This window comes from Agelaius tricolor, unplaced genomic scaffold, assembly GCF_023055355.1.
Source record: "Agelaius tricolor isolate 1412-34295 unplaced genomic scaffold, bAgeTri1.0.p SCAF_6, whole genome shotgun sequence".
In the NCBI taxonomy this organism is placed as follows: domain Eukaryota; kingdom Metazoa; phylum Chordata; class Aves; order Passeriformes; family Icteridae; genus Agelaius; species Agelaius tricolor.
This window is the reverse complement of record NW_027269266.1, coordinates 42,894,575-42,918,985: the sequence shown is the minus strand read 5'-3', so window position 1 is coordinate 42,918,985 and position 24,411 is coordinate 42,894,575. Positions and strand designations below refer to the sequence as shown.

The following is a 24,411-nucleotide window of genomic DNA, read 5'->3' as shown; positions in this document are numbered from 1 at the left end:
TGGGGGTGGACAGAGAGACTAGGTTTGTCTAGAATGAAGTATTTTGTTAATGCTGAAGAGAGATGCATTTATTGACTCATCAAGCATTCACTTTGTTTCCAGAGTTTGTATAATGGACAGAGCTGACCAGCCCCTTCCCTCCCACCTCTTCCATCACCTTGCTTGATGCTCTCCCTCCAGAAATATAAAAATGTCAACCCTGCACCTTTTTTCCCAACTCCTTAGGAGAGTTCCTTAGCAGAAGTCTCCTGCATACACGTGGGGCCATCCCTTTTCCTGAATCCATAAGTCTGAATTTCAAATCTTGGCACAGCACCAAGGAACTATCAGAAAGTCACTTTTGCTCTCTGTCTTTCCTGCTGAAAAGGGGCTGGAGGGACAAGATCGAGGTTTGAAAAAGACAGCAAGGAGTCAGAGGAGATTAAAAAGGTGACCAGATGAACACCATTTCAGCAGGAAAAATCCCCAATAACACTGCTGATTTTGGTAAGAAGAGAGGACATTGACAACATACTAGGGAGGTATACTTGCTCCTGGAGAAGAAAGGAGCAAAATCTTGGAAATTTGATAAAATGCAAAGGTGTCTTTAAAATCACTCTAGGCCCTGCTTATCTGGGTTATTAAATGTATCCAGTTTTACTTATAAAATATTTTTTCTCAAAAATGTGAACAATTTGTGATTTTTGGATCTAACCTCCAGCATAACTCCATTCCATGCCTTCCAGAACAGTTACCAGTCCCATGAAACCTCAATTTGTCATCTAAACGACAGCCAGACCTAATTTATTTTCTTACAAAAGAGCTGATCAAGGAATCAATTTCCAGCTGGGTCTCAATCATCAACATTTTTTTAAAGCAATGCCACAAGTCCTCTGAACAACCCCTCTATTATGCAATACAAGCCAGTCCAGTTCTTCAGCTGGGATCAAACAGCTTTAGTGCTACCTTTTCCCCAGTTGTCAAAATTGTTGTATGACTGCCAATTTGGGGGCAGAAATAACATTGGTTTAGATCTGCGTTCCCAGCTGTGAATCCAAATCTGAAACCTTTACTCTCTATTTTGCATTCAAAAGAAATTACTGTAAAATGACTTATAAAGGTATCTTCCAGAATTCAATGGATGGACTCCAAAAGACCAGTTGAGCCTGGTATCCATGTTTTCCAGTATTACAGCTTCTCCTAAAGACAGATTTCTTTTCAGGATACCTGTTCACCAGGTCTACTGGTCTCAAAGTCAGCCGTGGGCTGGGTTCCATCGTGCAGCTCCTGACCTCAGGAGAGCTGCAGAGCCCAGGTTACAGCTCTCTGGTCTCTATGGTGGGAATCTCTGTAACAAAGTTGAAACCAGCCAGATCTTACCCAGCAGGTAAGAGAACCACACTTTCAGTTCTTAGAAACCAAGCTCATGACCATTGAAGTATCTTTCTGTCTTTAGCAAGGTGAGAGGAAGCCTACACAAAAATGTTATATTGATAAAGCAACTGACACTGAGCCCACACAACATTTAAAAGGGCACTATTTCAATTAAACGGATCCGATTCAATCTATTTAAATGTAATTCCAAACGGTTTTCTGATATCTAGACTGATGGGATTGGTCTCTGTTTTATGAGGAGTTGCTTGCAGCAGTTGTAATGCTCAAGTTATATTTACAGTTTTAATCTAGACCAGGAATGAAATCATCAAGGATTATACTCTAATCCATCTGACCTGCAAATTATTTGGCTTGGGATTCTGTATCTTGTAATGAATATGTTCCAGAATTGAATAACACATCTGCATGTCCTTTCTTCCTAGGGAACCTCTCTGCTTCTCAAACAAACAAGCCAGTTCCACTCCTTCAATTTCCTGAAAGGGAAGGCAGTGAGAGGATTAGGGAAACTTTGAGTCAAATAGAGAAATATATTTAGGTGCCCACAGTCCTACAGGAATTAATGGGCATTCAGGCACCTAAGAGACTCACTGGAGCCTGCTCTTAAGTAATATTGATAGTTTCCAAAGGTGGTGCAGCAGCAGCTGGGCTGCATCCATGCCTGGGTGTGCACAGCCACCAGTGAAGTCAATGGGAGGGGACTGACTCCAGAATCAGGATTTTGTCTGTGCTTATTTTGTCATCTCTCAATTCACATTTGGAGGCAGCTGGGAATCATGTAAGGCCTATACCATCAGAACCTGGTGGTTCTGAAATTCTGTTCCTACACCCACAAACAATGCTGACTGTTCAAGTCATTTGGAGAGAAGCAGGCACTATCTTGTAATGTCGCACAGTGTCTACTACCATGGGCTCCTGGTCTGAGAGCAATTCCTAGTATTGTAACTAGCAGGTTTACCCTTAGTAGAAGCAAATAATAATTTAATTGCAGTTGTATGATCATTAGTAGATCTTCCTCAGTCACAAAATCATAGCCTGTTTCCTGGCATTGTTGATAGACCACCTTTTTTCTCTCTGAAGTAGCTCAGCCAGATTCTTCCTCACATGTAAATCTTTGTGGGGAACAGCTAAACCTAAAGCTTTCTCTTCATGTGTTTTCATACAGAAAATTAGGAAAACTTTAGTCTTCATCTGAGCTCTGCACAAGTAAGAGGAGCCTCAGCTGCAGATGGCTTTGTAGTGCTTGGTTACATTTACATGTCTGAGTTAGCCTGCCATGCCTATCCAGTCAGGTATGTGGACTGGACCACCATGGATCACATAAGGCCCTCTAACTCTTACATCTTTATCACGTGTGACGTACTTCAATTAATGTATATGAAGGTTAAATACTGCTGTGAAGCCACTCACCTGAAATGACCACTGTACCTCAAGACCATGCTGAATGCAGCTGGGACCAGTGTCTCAGTAGTGTGAGCTCAGTGCCAGTTTTCTGCTTTTGGCTGCTTTGCTCTCCTTTTTTTCTATTCAAGTCATGGGTCTTAGCACTTTGTTCTAGAGGGATCACTGCTCCTGCCCCAGGAACAATGAGGTGCTGCCTGCTGGCTGCAGCAGCTGTCATTATTTCACAGAACTAAGCGTCCATGGGATCACAGCATGCAGTAGGCTACAGTTGCCAGATCTGAGAGTTACAATGCAGAATGACCTGGCCTACTCTACAAGCCTCAAAAGAAAGAGGCAATAAGGCATCTCAAAAAGTCCCCTTACTTCAGGGCTAATATTTCCATCAGCAGCTAGAACTTTCCACATAGCTATCCTTAACAGAACCAGTACACCACAATACCAGGGAAAAGAAATCATTCAGTACCCTCTTATGTTGCAGAAAATGCTATGTATGTATATTTATTTATTTATGTGGAAGATTCCCCACTGAGTATCAGCAAGTCCCCCCACATGTGAGTTGAAGATTACACTTTGGGATTAGGTTACATTTTGGATTAGAGCTTGTTCTGTAATACAGCTGCAAGGATGGCAGCAGGGAGGCTGCTGGACCCGAGATATTTATGCGTGCTACTTGTGGTTTGAGGTCTTACCAGCGATGAGATCAGGCAGGGCCTTGGGCAGGAAGGAGCCCTTACAGCTGCATGGTAGGACATTACTCTCATGGAATGTACCCTCAATTCTGTGGGGGTGGAACCAACCAAGTTACTCCAGCAGGTGCTGGTGTAGCTTGGTTTTCTTCCATCCCTGAGCCTGGCTTACACTCCTGTACACCTCTGCAAAGACACATCCCTTCTCTAATCAGAAGGAGAGACATTATTTTAGGAAAACAGATTCCAATTACCAAGATGTTTCTCTGGACCTGTGTCTTGGCACTGACTGCAATCACACGCCCGTGAACCAGGTTCTCACTCGATGGAAGTCAACTCCAATTATACATAACTGGCTCCAGAGTTTCAGAAACTCCAGTCTTGTGGGCACAGCATACTTTCCAATTACATAATGTTGCAAGTCATTGTACTGTAGCTGATTCTTCACTCCTAAGAATAATAAGAATAATAAAAAAGGTTAAAGTACAAAAGGAAGGTTCAGTTTTACAAAGCTGCCTTTATCTACCTGAATCCTGCTAAGGTCAACAGAAAGTCTGCTTCTGACTCATAACGACATTTGAATCAAGTGCTGAATACACTTCACACTGTACAATTTCAGCTCAGGAAGGAATTGACTTCCTTAAAGATCATGTGGCAACAACTTTTATCCTTTCTTAGCAAAAGTCCTAGGTGTATTCACAGATCAGAGCATTTTTCTCTTCTATGAGAGTTTTAATGAAAGTCAATTATAGTTTTGATCCTATAGATGTTAAAAAACTGGTTTCAGCCTCCTTTCAAGAAAAAATTTCCACTGAAATTCAAATGGCTGAGCATTTGCAGAGCCCATATCCAATGGCCTGCTTCAAACTCTTACAGCCGTAAGGGAAGGGAGCAGATTTCCAGACACTGTCCATACTCAGATCCGCTCAAACACCCTCATGGGACCAGCCAGCCTGGAGTGGCACTGGAGAGGCCCATCATGTACAAATTTCTGATTCTTAAAGGTTCTTCCTTTGAATTCTTCCATGTTTTTGAATGGCTTTGAATGGCTGGATCATCATGACTCTTTCCTGTACATGGCTGGATCTGGCATGCAGTCACTTTCATTGCCTCCATGCACATGAGCACTGAGCTCTTCTCCACCCCATTCCACCAGACCCAAGGCCATCCCTTCTCTCAGCCTGCAGAGAACTAAGTGGAGAAGGAGTGACTGTTTAAGCCTCAAAAGCAGATAATTTACTGATGATTCACCTCCCAGCACTGGCTTGCTGTCTGAGGAGGGGCAGCACTAGTTGGTGGAAACTGTGGAGATGCACTAAGGCAGGTCTGCCTCTTTCTGGGACACTTTGCCATGAGCTGACTTTCACCTGTTATGAAGCCATAGCTGCTGTTTCCTGCCTCTCCCAGTAGATTCCTTTCTTCTCTCTGAAGTGGTGCACTGGGACTCTTCCTCACACCTCTTGCACAGGGCTCTGTGGTACTCCTGCACTGAGCTAGGAGTCATCCATGATGTGCAGCTGCTGTGGAAGGGATAGGTCTAAGAACAGATTTCCAGATCCTCTATCTCTCAAGCAGAGGTAATTCGGGGAACAGTTGCACACGGGTCATGCCTGCAACCACCTGGGAATTCTACCAAATCTTTACTTCCACATTCCCCTATCTAAGCTCTTACAGTCATTTCTCCTGGCTTCAGTGTCACTATTTTCAGCATATGCTGTGTTCCAGTGACATCTAGGGATAGAGACTGAAAATTGCAAGCTGGATACTTACATAGGCATCATTTAAAACATATTTTGAACAGATACACCAAAAGGCTTAAGGAACAATTGTAATTAAGATAAGGTAAAAAGAATCTTGCATGTTTTGCAGGATTGAATTGATGCCCCAAGGCCCATTCCTCGATTCGTGCATTAGCATTAATTTCATAAAGTGCCTACAGAGACGTGGCACTAACTGACATAACATTTTGCTCTGGTACAAAGAATGCAAGCAAGATAAATGTACATCAGTACTAATGACAGAACACATGAAAGGGCAAATGTCATCAGCAGGACAAAAACACTGTGAGGTCAAAAGATCAAACAAGTTGCTTTAGTAGCTGAATCCATTATTTACTAATTTCTACCACTACTAAATTACTCATTACATTTATGTATCAGTCCCCTGATCACAGAGGGTTGCCGTGCTTGGCGATTCAGCCCTACCCAGGACTAAGATATGGGCCCTGCTCTGGAGATCTTACCTGCAGGACAAGGCAGGACCAAAGGATGGAGGCAGTAGAGCAGAGGGAACGGTGGCTCAATCTACACTGCTTTGCAGCCTGGCTTTGTGTTAGACTTCAGTTCACAGTGTTCAACAGCTTATCCCTGCAGGATCAAAGCAGAAGCAGCATCAAGTCTTCCCACTGTGCCTTCATTTCTTTAGGGAGCACAGGCAGGCTTCCTCCAGAACATAACCAGGGACTGCCAAGCAGGATTAGACAGAAACCCACCATGTGTCTGCGTAATATCTCACATGAAAGATGCAGAAATGTGTAAGCCTACTCTTTCAAATCAGACTTTATCTGACTGTACAATCTACACTTGCTCTGGGTTTCCCCAGTAAATCTAGACTTCCTAAGTATTCACGGCCCAACAACAGAAATAATTCTGTGCTAATTCATGCCTGGACCTTTGCAGAACCTAAAAATACGTCTCTTTGATGGCAGAAGGAAATGTAGAACATATTATCAGAAGAAGGCATCAAGAGAAGTGTTTATACATGTATCAGAGGTCTGCATGTTCAAAACTAAAGTATTTAAATATGCTTACATGGACAAAAACATGTGGAGACAGTGGGGACAGAGGCAAGCTGCTGATTTTCTAAGAACCTTTGGTCTAAGCAAATGAAGCTGTGCCACCTATGGTCCAAATTCAAGTGAACAGAAAAAATTCAGCTCAAAAGTAGAGGTCAAGTAAATTTTTGAAAAATAAAAGTCAGTGGATGCTTTGCCAGTGTCAGTACTGCAAGACACAATCCTGACAATATGGTCTGTCGAATGCTATTAAATTCAGGGATATTTCTCTTGATTGGTGTATGTGAAGTATCTGGAAAAAAAATCCATCACTTTGCTCCCAGCAGCCACTTGGTCAGATCACCAAACCACTAGAGAAAGCACCAACCCTTTTATTTCTGGTTTTGCCTCTGCTGTTGTTTGTATCAGACAGCAGTGCTGCTCAGCAGCCAGAGCTGGTGGCCTGTCCTGGGGCAGTCACAGGCAACTGCCAATTTCCTGGTGTCCATCAGAGCAGCATCAGTTGAAGCAGGCTCCCCAAAAGATTCAACATGGGGACCTGGGAGAAAGCAGTGCTTCAGGGCTGATTTAGGGAACTGAAATAAATGCAGCAGGAACTGTTCTGGGCAGGAAATGCCTCTTAGGTGAATATAAGACAGGGATCAATTTTAAAAGCCTCACTACAGAGATATAACAACTAACTCACACACTTAGAAGATCCCTACATTGTCTCTTTATGCTCAGTTGTTCAAGCTAAGCTTTCCTTTAAAGCACTCCTAAGGCCTTCCTCCTGAAAACATACCATAATGTGAATATTAGTAGCCTGTTAAGAAGATACTAGAAACTAATAGGAAACTAAAGATCACCTCCTGTGATTTAGGTGAATGTTGGCCTTGATGATTTGTGGTTTTATTCCTCTAATCTCCACAGCCAACAAATGGCAATTTTCCCTCCTCAGAGGGTACTGCCCTGAAGTCAGAATGCTGCTTTTATCAGACAGACAAAAAGTAATTAAATGACTGGAGGGACACAGTAGTGTCCATTTCTGTGAGGCCAGGTCACATCCCATGACCAGAGTGCTCTGGTACTTTGAATTTACCACCAGCGACCCAGCTGTGAATCAGTCTGAACCACTAGGAAAAGTAGCCAAGAATTGGAAATAGCACAGGTCCTTTTGCACAGTGTAAACACAAGGCAGCAGATGCTGCCACGTTCAGGCTTGGCTTCAGGTGGAGGCAGCCTGAAGGGCTCTGTGTTGCTCTGCTTGGAAGCAGGATGCAAACACCTCCCTCCCTCAACCTCTCCAGAACGGACTTTTATCTTCCGTAGAGTTACCAATGGATGATCTAGTTTCAGGGTGATTTAAATCAGTACTGGAACTGACTTCTACTACCAGGACAAATGAAACAATTTGATGACCCCAAGAGATGTCTCTCCCCTCAGTGTCCCTATAAAGAGCTTATCACAAATGGCAGCAAAAGGTGAAGATTCCAGCTACAGCTACTTTCAAACAGAACAAAATTCACAATATTTTTAATGAAGTAAGACCACTGCTGGACAATCAGAAAGTTTCTCCATGTCACTGCAACAATCTTACTGAAAGGAAAGGTACTTAAACACAGAAAATACTCTTTGCTCTATATTGCATGTAAGGAAGTCATACAGAATACTCACATAATTTAACTAATGTGTGGATAAATTTATGGGTTACTATTTACTAAAGGAACCTGGACAGTGTTTTTGTTCTGTACCTTGAAATTCATCTCCAGATGTGCACCCTGAGTTGCAGGTGTAGGTCACAGACACTGTCAGATGGTGACATGTATCAGTCTGCAGGGCCATCTTTCCCCGCTGTTGCCGAGTACAGGTGTGCTTACACTGATGTCTGTTCACTGGGTGCAGCCAGGAGCCATCCCATCACAGACATTTCTCTGGTAAACAGTAGCTAAAGGCTGCTTCCTCTACAACAGGGGCTGCCCCTCAATAGATCTTTCCAGCAGGATCCTTGGGAATAGACCATTTTAACCCTTCTTACCCCAGAATTACTGTCCAATTCCACATCAATGCATTTCTGTACTTTGCTGGGTCTACCTAAAAGGGCAACCTTTCATTTTGTGGAGAACCATTTAAACAGCCCCAGTACCACCCCTTCCCTGGGGTCAGCTGTCCTGTGACACCCAAGGCTTGTCTGAGTGTACAGCAGGAACAGAGCTGTGCCCCTGTCTGATGGTGAGAGGGACCACAAACACCACTGAGAGCTAAATCCTCTCAGTGAGGAGCAGGACTGTTCCACTTGGAACCACATCTGCTGAATTCAGCTACTTGGAGAGCTGAGCCTGGATCATGTGTTGTGTGGGTTTTCTGACTTGGGGGAAGGGTTTTGATTTTTTTTTTTTCTTTTTTTGCATAATCACAGCAAAGATGGGCTGTAAATAAAAATAAAGACAATAATAAAAATAACCCCATTTATTGTATACACAAGTCCTTTTAATCAGGCCCCAAATTCCTTTCAGAAATGTGCTGTCAAATTTCACAGATGCAAGATATTCTGAAAGAGCTGAAACCAAACTTAAGCACATTTCTGGCTCTGTTCTAACATACTGTGCATTTTGCTTATTCAATAAATTAGACCAACCAGGGATCCTCTTCTACCCAAAGTTTTAGACCTCAAGCCAATCATCTTGTTTTAGAGCCATAATATTCCAGGACAAGTCACCGTATTTTTAAGTTGGTTATTACAGATTATGTTAGAAATTTAAGGGAGGAAATGTAACATTTCTGTATGAAATCAAAGCTGATTTTACAAGAGGATCACAGACATCTCTATTAAATTATGTTTATCTTCCACCAAAAAATATAATCCTCCTTAAAAACAGCATAAAATTCCATTTGTCTTAGAAAAGCATACATCAAATAACACTGGAACAATTTATTTTAAAAGACTGTTGTCTCAGCTCTGTAGCAATACAGGTTAAGACTTGTTCATTAAGAGATCAATGACAGGCACATAGCAAACTTTAAAAAAGGCAAGCCAAGTACAAATCCTCTTTTGAGACTATTTTTGTATTTTTAATCTAAATGGGAAACAGTAGGCATGAAACATCTATACAGCAAACATAAAAACAACTATGCCATTTTTCCCTTAATGATCTCAAGAGCTTTTGATCTGGCAACTGGAAAACAACCTTCATGTTGCCATGCTCAGGGGACAGATTCCTGACTGAGTATGGATGCAGAAAGTCACAGTACTTAAATACACACAACTCTCTAAGCCCACTTCCATCTCCCCAGTGGCAGCAGCACATTAGTTAGAGGAATGCTCAGTGACACCAATCAACACTGAACAGATACAAGGGACAGTAACTCTTACTGTGTCTCAGAGTCAGCTGCAAAAAACACCTCCCCCTGCTTTAACAGGCTAAATATTGATCTTGTATACATTTTCACATAGTGTGAGGAACTATTGACCACTTAAAGATATAATACATGGATCCTGTACACTAGAGCCTTGCAGAAAGATTAAGGAATTAATTGCTGACTGGAACTCAAGGTACATCTGTCCTATACTGCAAAATTAGAGTGGTATAGCCTGTAGGAGTGCAGCACATCAGATAAAATTTAAAAAACCTACAAACAGGGTATGGAATTACAGCAGGGATATCTGATTACTGCCTGGCTGTAAATAACACATGCATCTTCAGAACAACTACATACCAACTATAAGCAGGATGGCAGTATAGGAAAAAATAAGGACTTCTGCCTAATTGTTATTTCAAATATTTGAAACTTAAGCTTCAATGACTTTGCATTTTAGAGATTTATAATGGCTTTAGATGTATTTAGAGCCCAATATGTCAGACTTCCAAGGATGCTTAACTAGGATTTTTAAAGATACAGAGAGAGAGAAACAACATTACAGAGGTCTTGCAGTCCAGGAATCTAAGTTAATGAAAAAAAACTTTGGATATAAACATATTTCCTAAGACAGCTTTTTTTACTAGTTCCCTCCTCCTCCTCCAAAGAAGCTCTCCAAAACAAAACATTACTCATTTAGGCTGTGCAGAAATGGAGTTCAGGAATAAAGGTTCAAGCAAAGCCACTGAAGCAATGAATAGCATGCACACACAGCCCAGGCCTTCCTCTTTTCAGAGGTTACTCCACTCAAGAATTATCTGCCCACAGTTGTGCTCCTCATGCTCATCTCTGAGACACAGATTTAGAAGTCCATAGGTGACAGTCAAGGGCCTGATAGCTCACACAGGGAGAGGAAGTAGGCATCTTACAGACTTTAAATTACTAAATCTCATATTTTACAAACAAGAACTGCCAGTGGCATTTGAGAAGCGAGGGTTGCATTGCTCATAGCTGCATTAAGTAGATGTAGACTCAGAACAGACAAATTAGTGAATTTATTTATGCAACACCTTACTCCAAGGTATCAGCTCAGAGTCAGCTAGAACAGCCTAATAAAACTATGCCCAAGGCTGTGAATTCAAAACAAGTTTCTACATACAGTAACACCTTGAGATGAAGCCTAAGTATCACTAAGAAGGCAATCTTGATTGGTAGGTCTGAAGGATGCAGACTTCACAACATTCTAACAAAAAAAAAACTTTGCAGTCTGAGCTTGGCCAGCCTCAAGTCCTACTAGTGGACTTAAAAAGAGTTTTCTATCATAAGCTCCTTTTTATTGCCTTGGCAATTATGGGCCACATCCTTCAACATTTTTAACCTATTTTCAAATAGATGAAAAAATCAAAATGTGCCTTCATTCTGAACACAGATTTCTGTGGCAGCATTTTAACAAGTTCTTTTCCAAAGCCTTCATTTTCAGCATTTTTAAAACATAGATATGTATTCCAAGTAAGGTTAGCTTTGACAAAGAAGTTTCAGAATAAGATGACAAAACAGTATATTGTCGAAGCTTTTCAACTAGAACATACAAAGAGGTTTGGGCTTGTACCAAGGCTAATTACAGTCTTAGAAACACTGTTTCAGTTTAAAACACCCATGGACAAAAATTTCTGCTTTCCTTCTAAAAGATCAAATGGTTTGTTGCCACAACAAATCTCACCTCTTTAAAACTTCAAATGTGTTACATCTTATTCCATCTCCTTATAATTTTGCCCTTCAAAGGTCAAAACATGAGCATCTCCACCCAACCCACCTATCAACTGCAAGGTTCCTTCCATTAGAAAGGATTTTTAAATGAGGAGGAAGAAAAGAAAAGATTTTTCTTATTTATTTCAAGCAGAATGACTGGGGAGAAATGACTCAAGCTTAGGTAGTAAAAGTTAATGGAATGCCATCTGAAATGAAGACTGACTCAGTAACACGAGACCTGCGAGTCATTTGTTAATCTTCAATTCAGAGCCCACTAGAAGTACTTGTATAATACCAGTGAAACAGGAGATACTGCTTGTTTTTCCTCTTGAGCAGGAGAACAAGCTTTAAATGAGAACATCAGTTTTTCTGGCATGTAAGAAAATGAAAATCACTAATTGCTATGTACCCCCAAAAGACTGATTAGCAGTTAAGAATCAATACTAGGTAAACTTGCACTAGAATGACTTTATTCTGCTCATCTACAAGACTTGCATAAGATTTATTTTTGGATTTCCATTTGGTATGTGGGTATTTTATGCTTTGCATGAGGCATTTCCTCCTCCTGAATGTATTGCACCTTAACAGTATACCATCTTCTGGAGCATCCTTTCTCTGGAACAGTTAAGATCTGTAACATCAGGCAGTATTTGTGGAGATTGAGAGACTAGATTTTTACAAGTGCAATTGTCTAGACCAGACGGAGAAAGAAATCATCACATAATGCTCCCCTAATTGTTGCTAGTGCCTTAAGGATTCATTTCTGAACTCAAAAATCTAAAAAAAGAAAAAAAAAGTTCAAATGAGTTAAAATTGAAACATTTCCATTTAGAAAGGCAAATATGAATAGGAAATAAAGTATAGGTACATGTGATATTAAATAATACAGTTTTCCCTAATTCTTTACTACTTAGGTAGTAAACAATTATTTTATCAATTTAATATTTTTTTTCTGACTAAGTTACTAGTAAGTCTTAGCAGTAGAGATATGTCTCTTTCTTTCTTTCCAAAAAATACACGATATCACATCAAGTTTTTTAAGCATTTCCCACTATTGTTATGGTTTTGGACCTCAGTGTGTTTTGAATTGTTTCAGAAAAAATTTCCATGTCTACCTCAAAAGGAAGACAACATCTGCTTGTTTCACCAAATGAATTAATTTCATTCTTCACAAGACATATCCTACAAGCAGAATAGCAAATGACTACAGCTAACTAAAACTAGCTTACAAGCATGGTGAAACAAACCTATTGTAACCTCCAGTAAAGCTGAAAGAATTGCCTTCTAGAAAAGTAAACCAAATCCGCTTTCTGTAGTAATACCCAAACACGAATACAAAACTCCCCGTGTCAACCACCAATCCTAGGAAAACTTTTCAAAGCAGGGAAAAGGTTAGTGCAGACCCTGTTCCCTTCCCTGCTCCTGACAGCTAACACTACCAGCTCAGTCAAGCACTCTGCTTGCCAACTTTCAATACCCAGTCATGGCAGAAGCCAACACAATGTCTTTTCCCCCTACTCAGTGACAGAGGAGATACAATATCCCATCCACTTCCTTCAAATGTTTTGGGACTTTTGCCCAAATGTTTTGCCTTGAGGAGCTCAGCTTGCCTTACCCCTACTTTGCTTCAGACTAATACCTCATAGTCACTGCAATAAATTTTAGAGAGGATCTAGTTACTTAGACAGCAAACAACTGATGTCTTATTATGCTGCTACTAAGGTACACCTACACTACAGGCTTTAAAGCTCTAGTCTTACAGCTACAGGGTAAGATCACATCAAGCTCATCTACTGATTAATCAGCTAGTACTTAATCATGTAGATTTTCCAATTTCTCCAAACAGCAGTGAGCTACACTTGCCACAAAGCAGTTCAGCCATTCTTCAGCAAGGCTGCAGTGCTAGTTCAAAACTTCGGCTAAAGCATTTCAAATATCCCAGAAATTATATGAATAAACTTTTATTTTTAAGCAACAACACACACTATTTGAATAAAACTCACACATTTAACTCAGGTGGAGAGTACTAAACTGAACAATCATCACTAATACATTTCCATTGGAAATGTGTTAAAGTTCACAAGGATCTTCATTACCATCTTACTGAAGTTTTCTTATGTGTTTCTAGTCTACACACCACCTGTTTCATGAAGTCATGCAAAACAAATTGTAAATGTTCAGGTAATGGGGAAGTCCATTCACTGTAAAGATTCATTTTTCACAGAAGAGCCAGGATAGGTAAGACCAATACTGCAGGGTTCTTCATAAGAGTACAGGTATATTAGAAACCATGAACTTTCAGTTGTTCTTCCTTGACAATGCCAATCTAAAGGAGAGAAACAATGTATTTTAGTAAAGATTACATATTGAGGCAATTACAGCGATATCAAGTTATCACAATCTTACACTGATTAAAGAAACTGCTACACAGTGTATACACTCAATGAAATATTTTTCTAGCTTACAGAATGTTTCTGGGCCAAGCAGAACAATTGACTAAACAAAAAGAAAATCTCATCAGACATCTAATTTGTTCTGTAGTCTTAGGGCTTATCCTTTGACAGTGTAACAACTCTGCATCATCATTTGCATCAGAGTAGGCCTCTTTCCTCTACAGTGTTTTCAGTCTCACGATTATGGTTTGCATGGAACCCTTGATTTTACAAGCACAGAGCTCAAGTTGCACTGCAGGAGAACAAGTGGTGTGTTGTAGCAGTGCAAAGGCATTCTACAGTGCTTTGATTCGTACCAGAGGCTTACTCTCATACTGCAAGTGTCATTTTACTTTCTGGCTGAAAACACAAAAGAACTACAGTGGCCATCTTTGGCTGGGTAATTAGCATCAGTACCACCTGTCACTCTCCTGCTTCCAGAGAAGTTTAGATATTTATCTGCAGTCCCTCACCTCCAAGAGGAATTGGCAAATGTTCTTCCTCTGGTCACCTTGCAGCTGGATAACTTCACCGTATTCAGGATGCTCAATCACAGTACCATTACAAGCAAATTTCTAAGAGAAAAACATCCATATTATAAGACATCTGATGTACATTGTGATTGTGCTTAGTCAGTCTTTTCAGAAGAACTTCGTCTCAGAAGCTGCTTACTATTTTGATGCCAAGCCAGGCAAAGGTTAAATCAATTTTACTGGCTCTGAGAGCAAATGGAATATATCTGCTGACACATACATACACAAACTAAACTGCTGATGGTAAATTCAGGCAATGACAGGATTAGCTCATGTGCAGAAGGAAGTGGCCAACAGTCATTTCAAGAGTGAAAAACAAAGTCATAAGATACAGCCTTTCAACTCCACACTATTTTAAAATAAGTATTTTTATCCTGGCAAAACTAAAGGCCTCTATTTTGAGCAACGACCAAGCTGTAACAGAGGCAGGAATAAAAATCAGCTCTACTTTAAACTGATTTTATTCTTCATATCAACAAAGCCATAGATCTGTAAAATTTAAAAGAAGCATTCAAAGTATTTTTTTTTACTTCTTTTTAAGATAGAATTGTTTAACCTTTTAGCAAAAGCAGTATCACTACACACTGATAGGTGTTTTGAGAAAGGGAAAGGACTCAAATATGAAAGTGGCTTGCACTGGAAAGAATGAAGTGAAATAAATAATTTGTTACTTAGTATTAAAAGCTATCTTATGCCTTTATATATAATCATTATCAAATCAAATCAGCAACTTTACCTTTTTGAAAGCTTTCACAAGTTTCTTCTTGTCATAATCATCTGCAATGCCCTGAACAGTTGTCAGTGTCTTTCTTCCGTTCCGTTGCTGGATCCTTATATGAATGTAATCCTCAGTCCCCGCCGGGAGTAAGTCGTCGCCCTTTGTTGCATCAGCAAAGGGGTCTGCAGGAGGAAAAAGACTCATGAAATGCCCACAAAGGAAAACACCCAAGTTCAGAACTAAGGAGGAATACTATCACGTCACAGAATATTATTATTGTACTCAGGGCATCATCTTGATGTTTAACCCCTGTTTAAAAAACACACTGTTAAAACCAAAGTGCTTTTTCTACGGATGTATGAAGTGTCATTACAGTACACACTCAGGACAGCCCTCTCAACTACCACACAGTTCCTTCCATGCCTTCCCAGGTATGAACGATTTTCTGCCACAGTATCAGTTTGCTTCACTCTTTCTTGCAAACTGTAAATCCTGAACCTGAAAACATGGTTCTGAGAGAACATCAAATGCACATAAATTCTAGACAGCCACATACATTTAAAGTGAAATAAAGCAAATGTATCTCTTATCAGATCAACTGATAAGAACAGAGAAATAGAAAAGCTCTAGAACAGACACTTCCTTACAGGTCCAGAACAGAAGACTGGTAACTACCACCCTTCCAGCATGTTAAGGCATGGATGTAACTCTGGGCTACTAATAGAAATAAAAGAGAGATACACTCTAACAGATATCAGAGGCTTCCTGTAAAGCAGAACTCCTCCAGTCAGCAGCTTTAGTCAAGAAATGTAACAAAATTAATTTAGGCTTAGACTAAAGAAAGGTCAGTTCTCAAATTCTTCCAAGTGTAGCATTTATCGAACAGAGACAAAACAGAAAAGCATTTAGAAAGAAGGGGGCTTCTGGGTTAACACTTCTTATACTCTGTACTTCACAAAAATATACTTAACACTCAATCAAGAAATTTTACAGCTTTACAAATGTCCTCATCAGTAGCTCCAAATAAACCTTAATATGAAGTATTTTATAACTTTTCAAGAATAATCACAAGTAATTTTTTGTACTAATCAGAATGATATTTAAGAGCCCATGTAAGTTCAATAGCCATGCAAGCTACAATTTCCCAAACTTCCATTCAAAACTCAGCTCTAATAACACTGGTCAAGTTCTGTTGTCCACTAGAAAGAAATGCCCCAAATGGGTAAAACTTCAGCAGAAACACAAAAAGTAGTTCAGCTGCAGATCCTTGTAGAAACAAGAATGACATGAGCATTTTTAATGCATTGAAAGCATAATGAGGATTCAAGAACCACAGGAAAGAAGTACAGCATTGGGAACCTTGACTAGATCAACAACTACTATGGAATTTGTTAAACCATGATGAATTTCACCATCTCCCAGAGCTTGTGGCTCAAACACTAATAGAAAATCTAGTCAAAGAAAAAGTGAAAGAAAAAGAGGATTTGGGCGTGAGGATCACTTGGCAGAGTTTAGGACTCTTAGGTTGCAGATAAGCCACGATAGCCTGGCAGAGTTTAGGGCTCTAGGCTGGAAATAAGCCAGCACTGTAGGTGTCAACACTGGATCCCTTCAAACAAATCCTCTGGGCGGCACCTTCCTTAAGCACAGGGTGAGCTCCCAAATCATGACTGAACGTAACCTTCTCACATGGCTTATACGTGCAGAAGATCAGAGTCCAAACTGTGACCAAAAGCCTGAGACTATCGTATAAAGTGCTAACTTGCTCACTTCTGCTGCTTATAGATAAGGCAGGAGGAGAACGCTGGCTCGGCACGGTTAAACTTCCCTGCTGATAGGAGAGAAACGATCTGCCATCTGCGTAGCTCACTCTCTAGAAACAATAACCTTTGCAGGGCTTGTATAGCGTTTTGGGACGTTGCCGGGGATAAGATGCGGCAGCAAACGAACTGTAACTGATGAAATTATTTCCTCAGCAGAGGATACGAGCCCCTGATAAGGGGTGTCAGAGCTGAGAACATGGCAGCACCTCCTTCAGGAGCAACGAGGGGCTGAGCCTCCCACCCGAGGTCCCCTGGCCGCACACACTGAGCACGTCCCGAGGCCGGCGACGCGGGAGGACAAGGACGAGCCGCCGGCGCTGCCTCACGGAGCTCCGCGGCGACACCGCTCAATGTCACTGCGGTGGGGCGGGGGGCCCGCGGCCCTCGGGAGGCGGAGGCAGGACGGCGGGGCCGGGGGCAGGACGAGGGGGCCAGGGGCGATGGGTGGGTTTGCCGAGGGGGCGGCTGCGGGGGTGGCGGGGTACCGGCGGCTCTTACCGAAGGATTGGAGGTTCTGGATCGAGGACATGCGACTCTGCGGCGAGAGGCTGGAGCTGCGGGGAAGCGAGTCCGCTCGGGTCACGTCTCCGGCTCCGCAGTGCCACGCGGGGGCGGGGAGCGGCAGGGAGCGAGGGAGGGTTAACAAAAGCGGAGGGACGCGGGGAGCGAGCCCAAACCGGAGGGCGAGAGCGAAAGGAAGGAGTAAGAAGAGGAAGCGCAAAGGGAAATAAAACGTGGAGGGAGGGACGGACCCCCGCCCCTCGCCCGCACCGCCCCTCAGCACCGCCAACGGGCGCCGCCCGCCGCGCTCCGCACAAAATGGCGTCCCGCACGTGACGGTCCTTCAGCCGCCCGGTGCACGGAGTCACGGAGTCGGTTCGGTTGGAAAAGAGTTCTGAGGTCACCGAGTCCACCGAGTGACCGAGCATCAGCATGGCAGCCACACCGTGTCACTCAGTGCCACATCCAGACGGTGACTCCACCACCTCCCCGGGTAGCCCATACCATAGTATAATAGTATAATCACTATTTCTATGAAGAAATTCCTTCTGATGTCCAGCCTGAACCTCCCCTGCTGCAGGCTGAGGCTACATCCTCTTGTCCTGTAGCTGGTTCCCTGGGAGAAGAGACTGTGCCCTACCTGGCTACACCCTCCTTTCAGGCAGCTGTAGAGAGCAATAAGGTCACCCGAGCCTTCTCTTCCCAGGCTAAACACCCCCAGCTCCCTCAGCTGCTCTTCATATGATTTGTGTGCAAAACCTTTCACCAGTTTCACTGCCCTTCTCTGGACCTGCTCCAGCACCCCAATGTCATTTCTCATAACAATGTTCTTCTCCTCAGTGGATCCCCAACAGCAATGCTGGTGTGTTGCTGGAGCCCGGTGTTCTCCATGCTGCTAGCCCTCAGGGACCCCTATGTCCCAGCAAGGGTGACCCCCATGGAGGCCCTTCCATTCTCATATCCCTTTGGCTTGGCTACCTTTCCAGCTGATCTGACATTGGGAGAGTGCGTCCCCCTTCCCCATTAAAATATGTTGGAAACCCCACTCCCTCAGGCCCCCCTCACTGGACAAAGTGCTGCTATAAATGCTGAATGTGATGAAGCAGTCAGCACTCCACAAGCTGCCTGTGTCTCCACTTTGGGCATGACTTGGAGACACAAGAAGTTCCAGCTTAGCATTACATTGAGGGAGGCAGAGCCCTGGAACAGGCTGCCTAGGGTGGTTATGGAGTCTCCACCTCTGGAGACATTCCAAACCCACATGGACATATTCTTATGTCACCTGCTTGAGGTCAGAATGCCTTGGCAGGGGGGTTGGACCAGGTGATCTCGAGAATCCAGTCCAACCTATCCTGTGATTCTGAGAACTTTTCACCCTTTCGGGTGGGTGCAGCTGCTGTTCCCCAGTCCTTAGGGGACACCATGGATAGCTGGCGTGTGGCCTCACAGGACTCCTGTGTGACAGTCACTCACTGTCCATCCCTGTTTTGGGATGATATCAGCATTGTAGGGGCTGCAATGGGAAAAGTCTGCCTTTAAAATGGTGTGCAGATGTTACAAAGCTTGCGGATCCTTGTGAGGTGATTAATGGCTTTGCAGATGTACAATAAGCTAATTCCACTGGCAGAAGTGGCAGAACCTGTATTTCTCTTTTATTTTTTTCCATATTTGGCTTTTATGCTAAACTTCAGTCCTCTTATATCAATGGGATATTTCTTTTCTGTGATCCAAGGTTTGGATCGGCACTGCAGTAGTTTTATGAATGCTAGTGTGCAATGGTCTAAGAAAGCTTCTAGTCCTGGCACTTCGCAAGGAAGCTTTTCTTTCTCTCATGGGGAAAGCGAGCCCACTGGCCATGGCACAAAACCTCTGCTTACCCTTTGCTGCCATCATTGATTAAACCTTTCACTGCCCAACGGGCTGTAGAGGCGGATTGTTTAACTCATTCCCAAGCAGCTGCAAAAGGCACTATTGGGGCAGTAATGGGAGGACTGGGCAAGAGCTTGATGCCACAATTTGGACAATGTATGTGGATTAAGGATCCAGAGCTAAACACTGAGAAACCTTCTGGGAAGGTTTAGGAGGCTCAGGACACCCATCCTCAGGGACACGACCCCAGGATATCAATAGAACATCTCTCAGAAAATTTATGTTACTACTAATGTGAAGGAATTTTGGCTCTGATATATTTTTGTTAATCTTGTGTCTCTCTGCAAGATTTTGTTGTATCTTTTGCTCTCCCATCATCATCCCATGAAACTTTTTCCCGGTGGCAAAGCAGGTCCATCACCCTTTTTTCTCCCAGCCACCATTTTTTGTTACCTTGGCTGCACCAGTACCAGTGTCAGTGGGGCACTGGGATGAACCAGATCAGCAAACTGATTTGAGTTAAAAAATAGATGTTAAAGCCTCAGATCCGCTCCTCTTGCATAATCCTGCAACAGTTGTGCTGAGAGAACCGAGGAGGACAAGGCTGTCCATGGATGAGAACAGCGGATCTTCAGGCACAAACCCCAAGTCTGAGTCTGCAGGTTTATATACCAGTCACTGTGTCAGTTCTTCTGCTTACTCTGAATCTTCATGCATTTAAAATAGTTTTACACTTCTAATTCTCACTGCATGGTTAATCCAGTCCTAGGGGCTCACTGGGCATCTGTGGAATTCATCCTGCAGTTTACAGACAAATGAGATTGGGTGTCTGGGAAGCAACAAAGCTCCTTTTATAAGCCAAGAAGAGATGTGACTTTATTATCCTTAAATTGAAACAACTATGAATAGTTCTGGCAACTGTAGAGGGAATGGAAACAACCCCCAACTGCACAGCTTGGCCTGCACTGTGCAGCAATTAAAATAAAGATGGTGGCCAGTGCCATCATTGTTTTCTTGACAGTCTTCCACAATGTCCATGTGAATTGGCGGGGTCTCTGTGGGGCTGTGTCAGTGCAAAGAACTTTCCCTTTGCTGTCCTCCTCAGAGGGAGCTGCTGGTCTCGATGTCACATCCATCGCTAAGGTCTGACACAAATCCTATCTGTGCCAGCACATTGCACCAAACTTTGGTATCTGAGCACAGAAGCAGGTGGCATCCTGCTGGACATGTGCTGCTCCTGCCATTGCCCCTCAGCAGGACAGTTGTCCTGAGGTCCTCCTGAGGACCTGACTGAGTCCTTCCCATTGCTCTTGAGCAGTCACTTGTGGCAAGAGACTGTGAAAGTCCTGGTTGTGAGGGGCTTCCAGTCACACCAGACTGAAGAAAGGGGGGCAAAGCAGACCTGGACCTGCAGCAAGCAAAAGAGGTACAAGCAATTAAAATAGGTTTAAAACCTAAGTAAAAATAAGAGGTGTTGCTTAACTGTTAAATTTCACATTAACACATCGATTTCACATTTTGAAAACTGTTAAATTTCAGATCGTCCTAGAGCCGAGGCTGGAGTTAATCTCATTCACTAATATTAGACATCAGGGTTTAAGCAATATTTTGGGAATGAGACTCTTGTCTTTCCATGACTAATGTATAACGCACCAACTACAGTGCCAGAAAAGAACTTCATCTCTAATTACCTTGATCACGGCTTCAAGCTATTTAAATGTAATAGTTGCAAGACCTGGTTATGAATAGCAATTAGAGATCCCCTTGCTTGCCTTTTACTGTATTTCAGTTCATCTGTCAAGCTGTATGTGAATCATTACAGGTTATTTATGACTGGATAAGCCTCAGGGATTAAAACCAGGGGCTTACTGACATACAGAGGATAAATATGGCATACTAAAGCCATAAAGTACACTTTTGTAAAAAATGTCACTCCTAGTGCAGAACCTTACCTTCACTGGGTATTCTCAGAAGCACTTGAGGTGCTCTTGAGCAGCAATGGGTAACCCAGACCAGTGGAAGAAACTTTGTTTTTCCAGAGGATTGATGTGTTGGAAAAATAGGCTGGAAATGGCATGAGAAAGCCTTGCATCAGGCAAAAAAAGTCAGTCATGCAGTAGGGCTAAACCTGTGTTTTAGTTTAGGACTCTGTATGGCATCTGTCCTTGGTTGTGTGCATGTAAAAGGCCACCCTTGTCTGCACCTGCCCCTCTGTAATAACCAGAATGAACAACATTGTTTTTTACTTTCTACAGACACAGTTTCAATATATAGTACTATTTTTTCAGGTGCAGCACTCCAATATTTTGAATTTTATATCTTAGGAGCTTTTACAAAGCCAAAATTGAATTTAATTAGGGCTCGCTCTGGTAGGCAGATCTCCTGTACCTGGCCCTGCAGCCTGCCTTACCAGAAATGTCAGACTTGCATGCTGACCTGTCCTCTGCAATGGCCTGGAAACCCAATTACTGCTTGAAGCACATGGTGTTCAAAGAGCATTTTGAGTTCCCTGACAAAGCGACTGTGCACAAAACGTGCAAATGGCATGAAATGGCGTGTTGCAGCAGTGCAACTGCTCTATGCACAAATGCTGCTCCACTCCAGCGCCAGAAGCTGGCATATGCTGGCCTAACGTTGGCATTCTGAAAATAATCTCAAAGTTCTGGATCCCTGAGAGATATGCAAAAATATTTCCAACCTTGATTCTTCTTCTTGAACTTTAATTTTCCCTGCTCTCACTACACGACTCTACCTACAATATCCCGCTCCATTTGGAATCTGCACATCCCAAACCTCTGTGCAGAAGGCTGCCCAGTAGCTTTCTATCAGGGAAGAAGAATAGCAAAAGTGCCAGAAGAAATCCTCCCTCTTCCATCAACAGAATAGTTTTGAAAGTGGCTGTAACCATGCCAAGCTTGACTTGTATTTTTCCATCCAAGCTCCAGCTCTGGTGCAAAGCCTCTATAGTGAGCTAAGGAAGGGCTTGTGGCTGAAGTCCTGAGCTGCAGCCTGTGCTTGAGCTGCCCAGCTGCTAACACGTTGTCCCATTAAGCATGTGCTACCTAGGCTAACTGGAAATTGTGCTGATGATAAACACCTGGATATCCAGCCAGGCTCAAGAGAGCTGGAGTTACGTGTAGTTTGGTTGAGCTTGTGTATATGGTCAGATTTCAAGATACACATGTTTTCATTTGAAATGTGGGGGGTTCATTCCCTGCTCAATAATGATTGCAAAGAAGATGATAAGTTTGGCATTAACCACTAGATGGTCCTCTTTCTCAAATTAAAAAAAAAAGTAGCTCCAAAATAAAGCCAGTCCTGGCTTTTCTCTGAACCTGAATGTTAGTAGAGAACAGTTTCTTTGTGAGGGTAAATGTTATTAGATATTATTCATGTAGTTGACTGAACTGACATGGTTTTCTGAATAGGTTTGAATACAACTTTTCATAAGCCCTCCAAACTCATTTAGTGCAACTGGACCTCCACCCCACTACAGAAGGCTGGGCAGATTCATAGGTCAGGCAGTAGTTCAAGGCATTTGCAAACTTTTCCCAGACTGGTATGTGAAACGATAAGAATGGTGAGCTGGAGGAGAAAAAAGTTGCTGTTTCTCCATCCAACTGCATCAAATGTCTTTGCTTTTGAGGTTTTTCACCTTCTGTTTGTAGAAGGCTCTGATCAGCAAAAGAATTACAGAAAAAAGGATTGGATTAGTTCTTTGAGAAAACTAAATGGGAGGATTTGTCATTAAAACTGTAGTTTACTGTTGGCCTCTGGTCTGGTATTGTCTTGTCAAAGAATATTTCTCTCTGTCAGGCTAGCTGGACCCTCTTGGGTCACTCTAGCCTCCAGGCAATACCTTCCCATCATCTCCATTCATCCCCCTCAGCATTTCCTGCCCAGAAGCCTGACCTCTCCTTACCTTGGGAAGTTGCTTTCCTCCTCACAGCCCTTCACATCTGTGTATCTACTACTGCCTTTTGATTTAGTTGCATCCTGGTACATCCCTGGTCAGCCTTCCCACTGAGACACTCCAGCTATCAGCTGGCTCAACCCTGTTCCTGCTCATAACTTATGCAGGAATTTTATATGCAGGAGTCTTTAATTGTGTGTGAGGCAGGACTTGAGTTCTTCTCCAGGATCTTCTTCAAAGAAGACAGCATGTGCCCAGCCTCTCCCTCAGAAGCAGGAAAAGACTGGAAGTTTTAACACACAAGCCTCTGCACCTTCACTGTAGACCAAGCTGTCCTCTAGGTAATCTTTCTGGTTTGGTCTTTCACAACCCTGGTTCCCCTGACAGCTCTTTCCTAGTTCCTCCCAAGTCTGAGTGGCTTTCACATTGCTGTGCTGCATGACCTGAGTTGCTTTTTTCAGCCAAAGCATCTGCCCTGCTATAGATGGGGTAACAAAATTAAATAAAATCACAGCTGCCTGAAAAGACCCTGAGAAGCCACGATGATTTCTGTGAAAGCTTGTGGGTACTGTACCTAGTACTGTGGTGGTTCACTTGTGGGCTGGTGGATAGAAATGATGATGTCCAGTGAATGAGAATGAAGTAAAATTTACTTCAGTAAGAGAAATGCCTGATGAGGCTCATTTAAACAGGCTGTCACATAATTTATTAGTCTTAATTGCTGAGAACATTTTACAGTACCCTTTCATGAAGTCAGAATGATTAAAAGTGAAAATGAAAATACTTGAATGAAAGAGAAAATTAAAGCTCTTGAAAGTGGCAAGTAGTGTGTCCGGAAGAGATGCACAGCCATGATCCTTCTTGTAGCAGAGAAAGAGCTGTGAAATCCTTGGCACAGAATTTTGTGGATGTTGAGAATTTACATGGGTTCAGGAAGCAACAGTGAAAGAGAGGAAAGCCCATCAAGGGCTATGTACCACACATAAACATTTGGTTTGGGAAGTTACTGGACCACAGGGCTTGAGGGTCTGTGAGAAGAGTATAGTGAGGAATGTAAAAATAAGCTACTCTGTTTCTAGACTTTTCCATAAATGTCCTTTGTTGTCCACTGTCAAAACTAAGATACTGCACTGGATCAGCTTCAGGCCAGAATGAAGGTAGATTATCATATTAAAGCATTTTAAACGCTGGCTCTCCTAATAATGATTTTTTTTTTTGTATTTTTGTATGGTGTATTATTTTGCAAGCAATCTTTACCAATAGGCAAACATTCTTAATATGAAGA

General features: G+C 42.5%; 1 protein-coding gene and 1 long non-coding RNA gene across 3 annotated transcripts; both read right to left on the bottom strand.

Annotated features, from left to right (window-relative positions):
- Positions 1-3,021: 3,021 nt before the first annotated feature.
- LOC139591209 (uncharacterized) lies at positions 3,022-7,391 on the bottom strand. Its single transcript, XR_011679578.1, has 3 exons — positions 5,704-7,391; positions 4,829-4,981; positions 3,022-3,911 (listed from the first exon to the last, which is right to left on the bottom strand). It is a non-coding gene; the product is annotated as an uncharacterized lncRNA (long non-coding RNA).
- Positions 7,392-8,685: 1,294 nt separating this feature from the next.
- On the bottom strand, positions 8,686-17,623 carry EIF1B (eukaryotic translation initiation factor 1B). 2 transcript variants are annotated; one of them, XR_011679577.1, is made up of 5 exons: positions 17,342-17,623; positions 15,039-15,202; positions 14,243-14,344; positions 13,434-13,663; positions 8,686-12,114 (listed from the first exon to the last, which is right to left on the bottom strand). XR_011679577.1 is itself a non-coding variant. In XM_071429580.1 (4 exons), exons 1-4 carry the CDS (start codon positions 17,370-17,372, stop codon positions 13,619-13,621), a joined length of 342 nt encoding a protein of 113 aa, XP_071285681.1. In that variant the 5' UTR covers positions 17,373-17,620; the 3' UTR covers positions 8,686-13,618. The 2 variants fall into 2 exon arrangements, 1 of the variants encoding a protein (XP_071285681.1); XM_071429580.1 differs by having other exon boundaries at positions 8,686-13,663; positions 17,342-17,620.
- Positions 17,624-24,411: the final 6,788 nt, after the last annotated feature.

Bases quoted from the DNA above. Each gene is read 5' to 3' on its own strand.
- EIF1B (XM_071429580.1), bottom strand. From the start codon at position 17,372: ATGTCCTCGATCCAGAACCTCCAATCCTTCG. The intron at 14,345-15,038 runs GTAAAGTTGCTG...TTTTTCTCTTAG, and splicing joins TTGTGAAAGCTTTCAAAAAG to AAATTTGCTTGTAATGGTAC. The intron at 13,664-14,242 runs GTGAGGGACTGC...TCTCTCCTTTAG, and splicing joins TTTGCCAATTCCTCTTGGAG to ATTGGCATTGTCAAGGAAGA.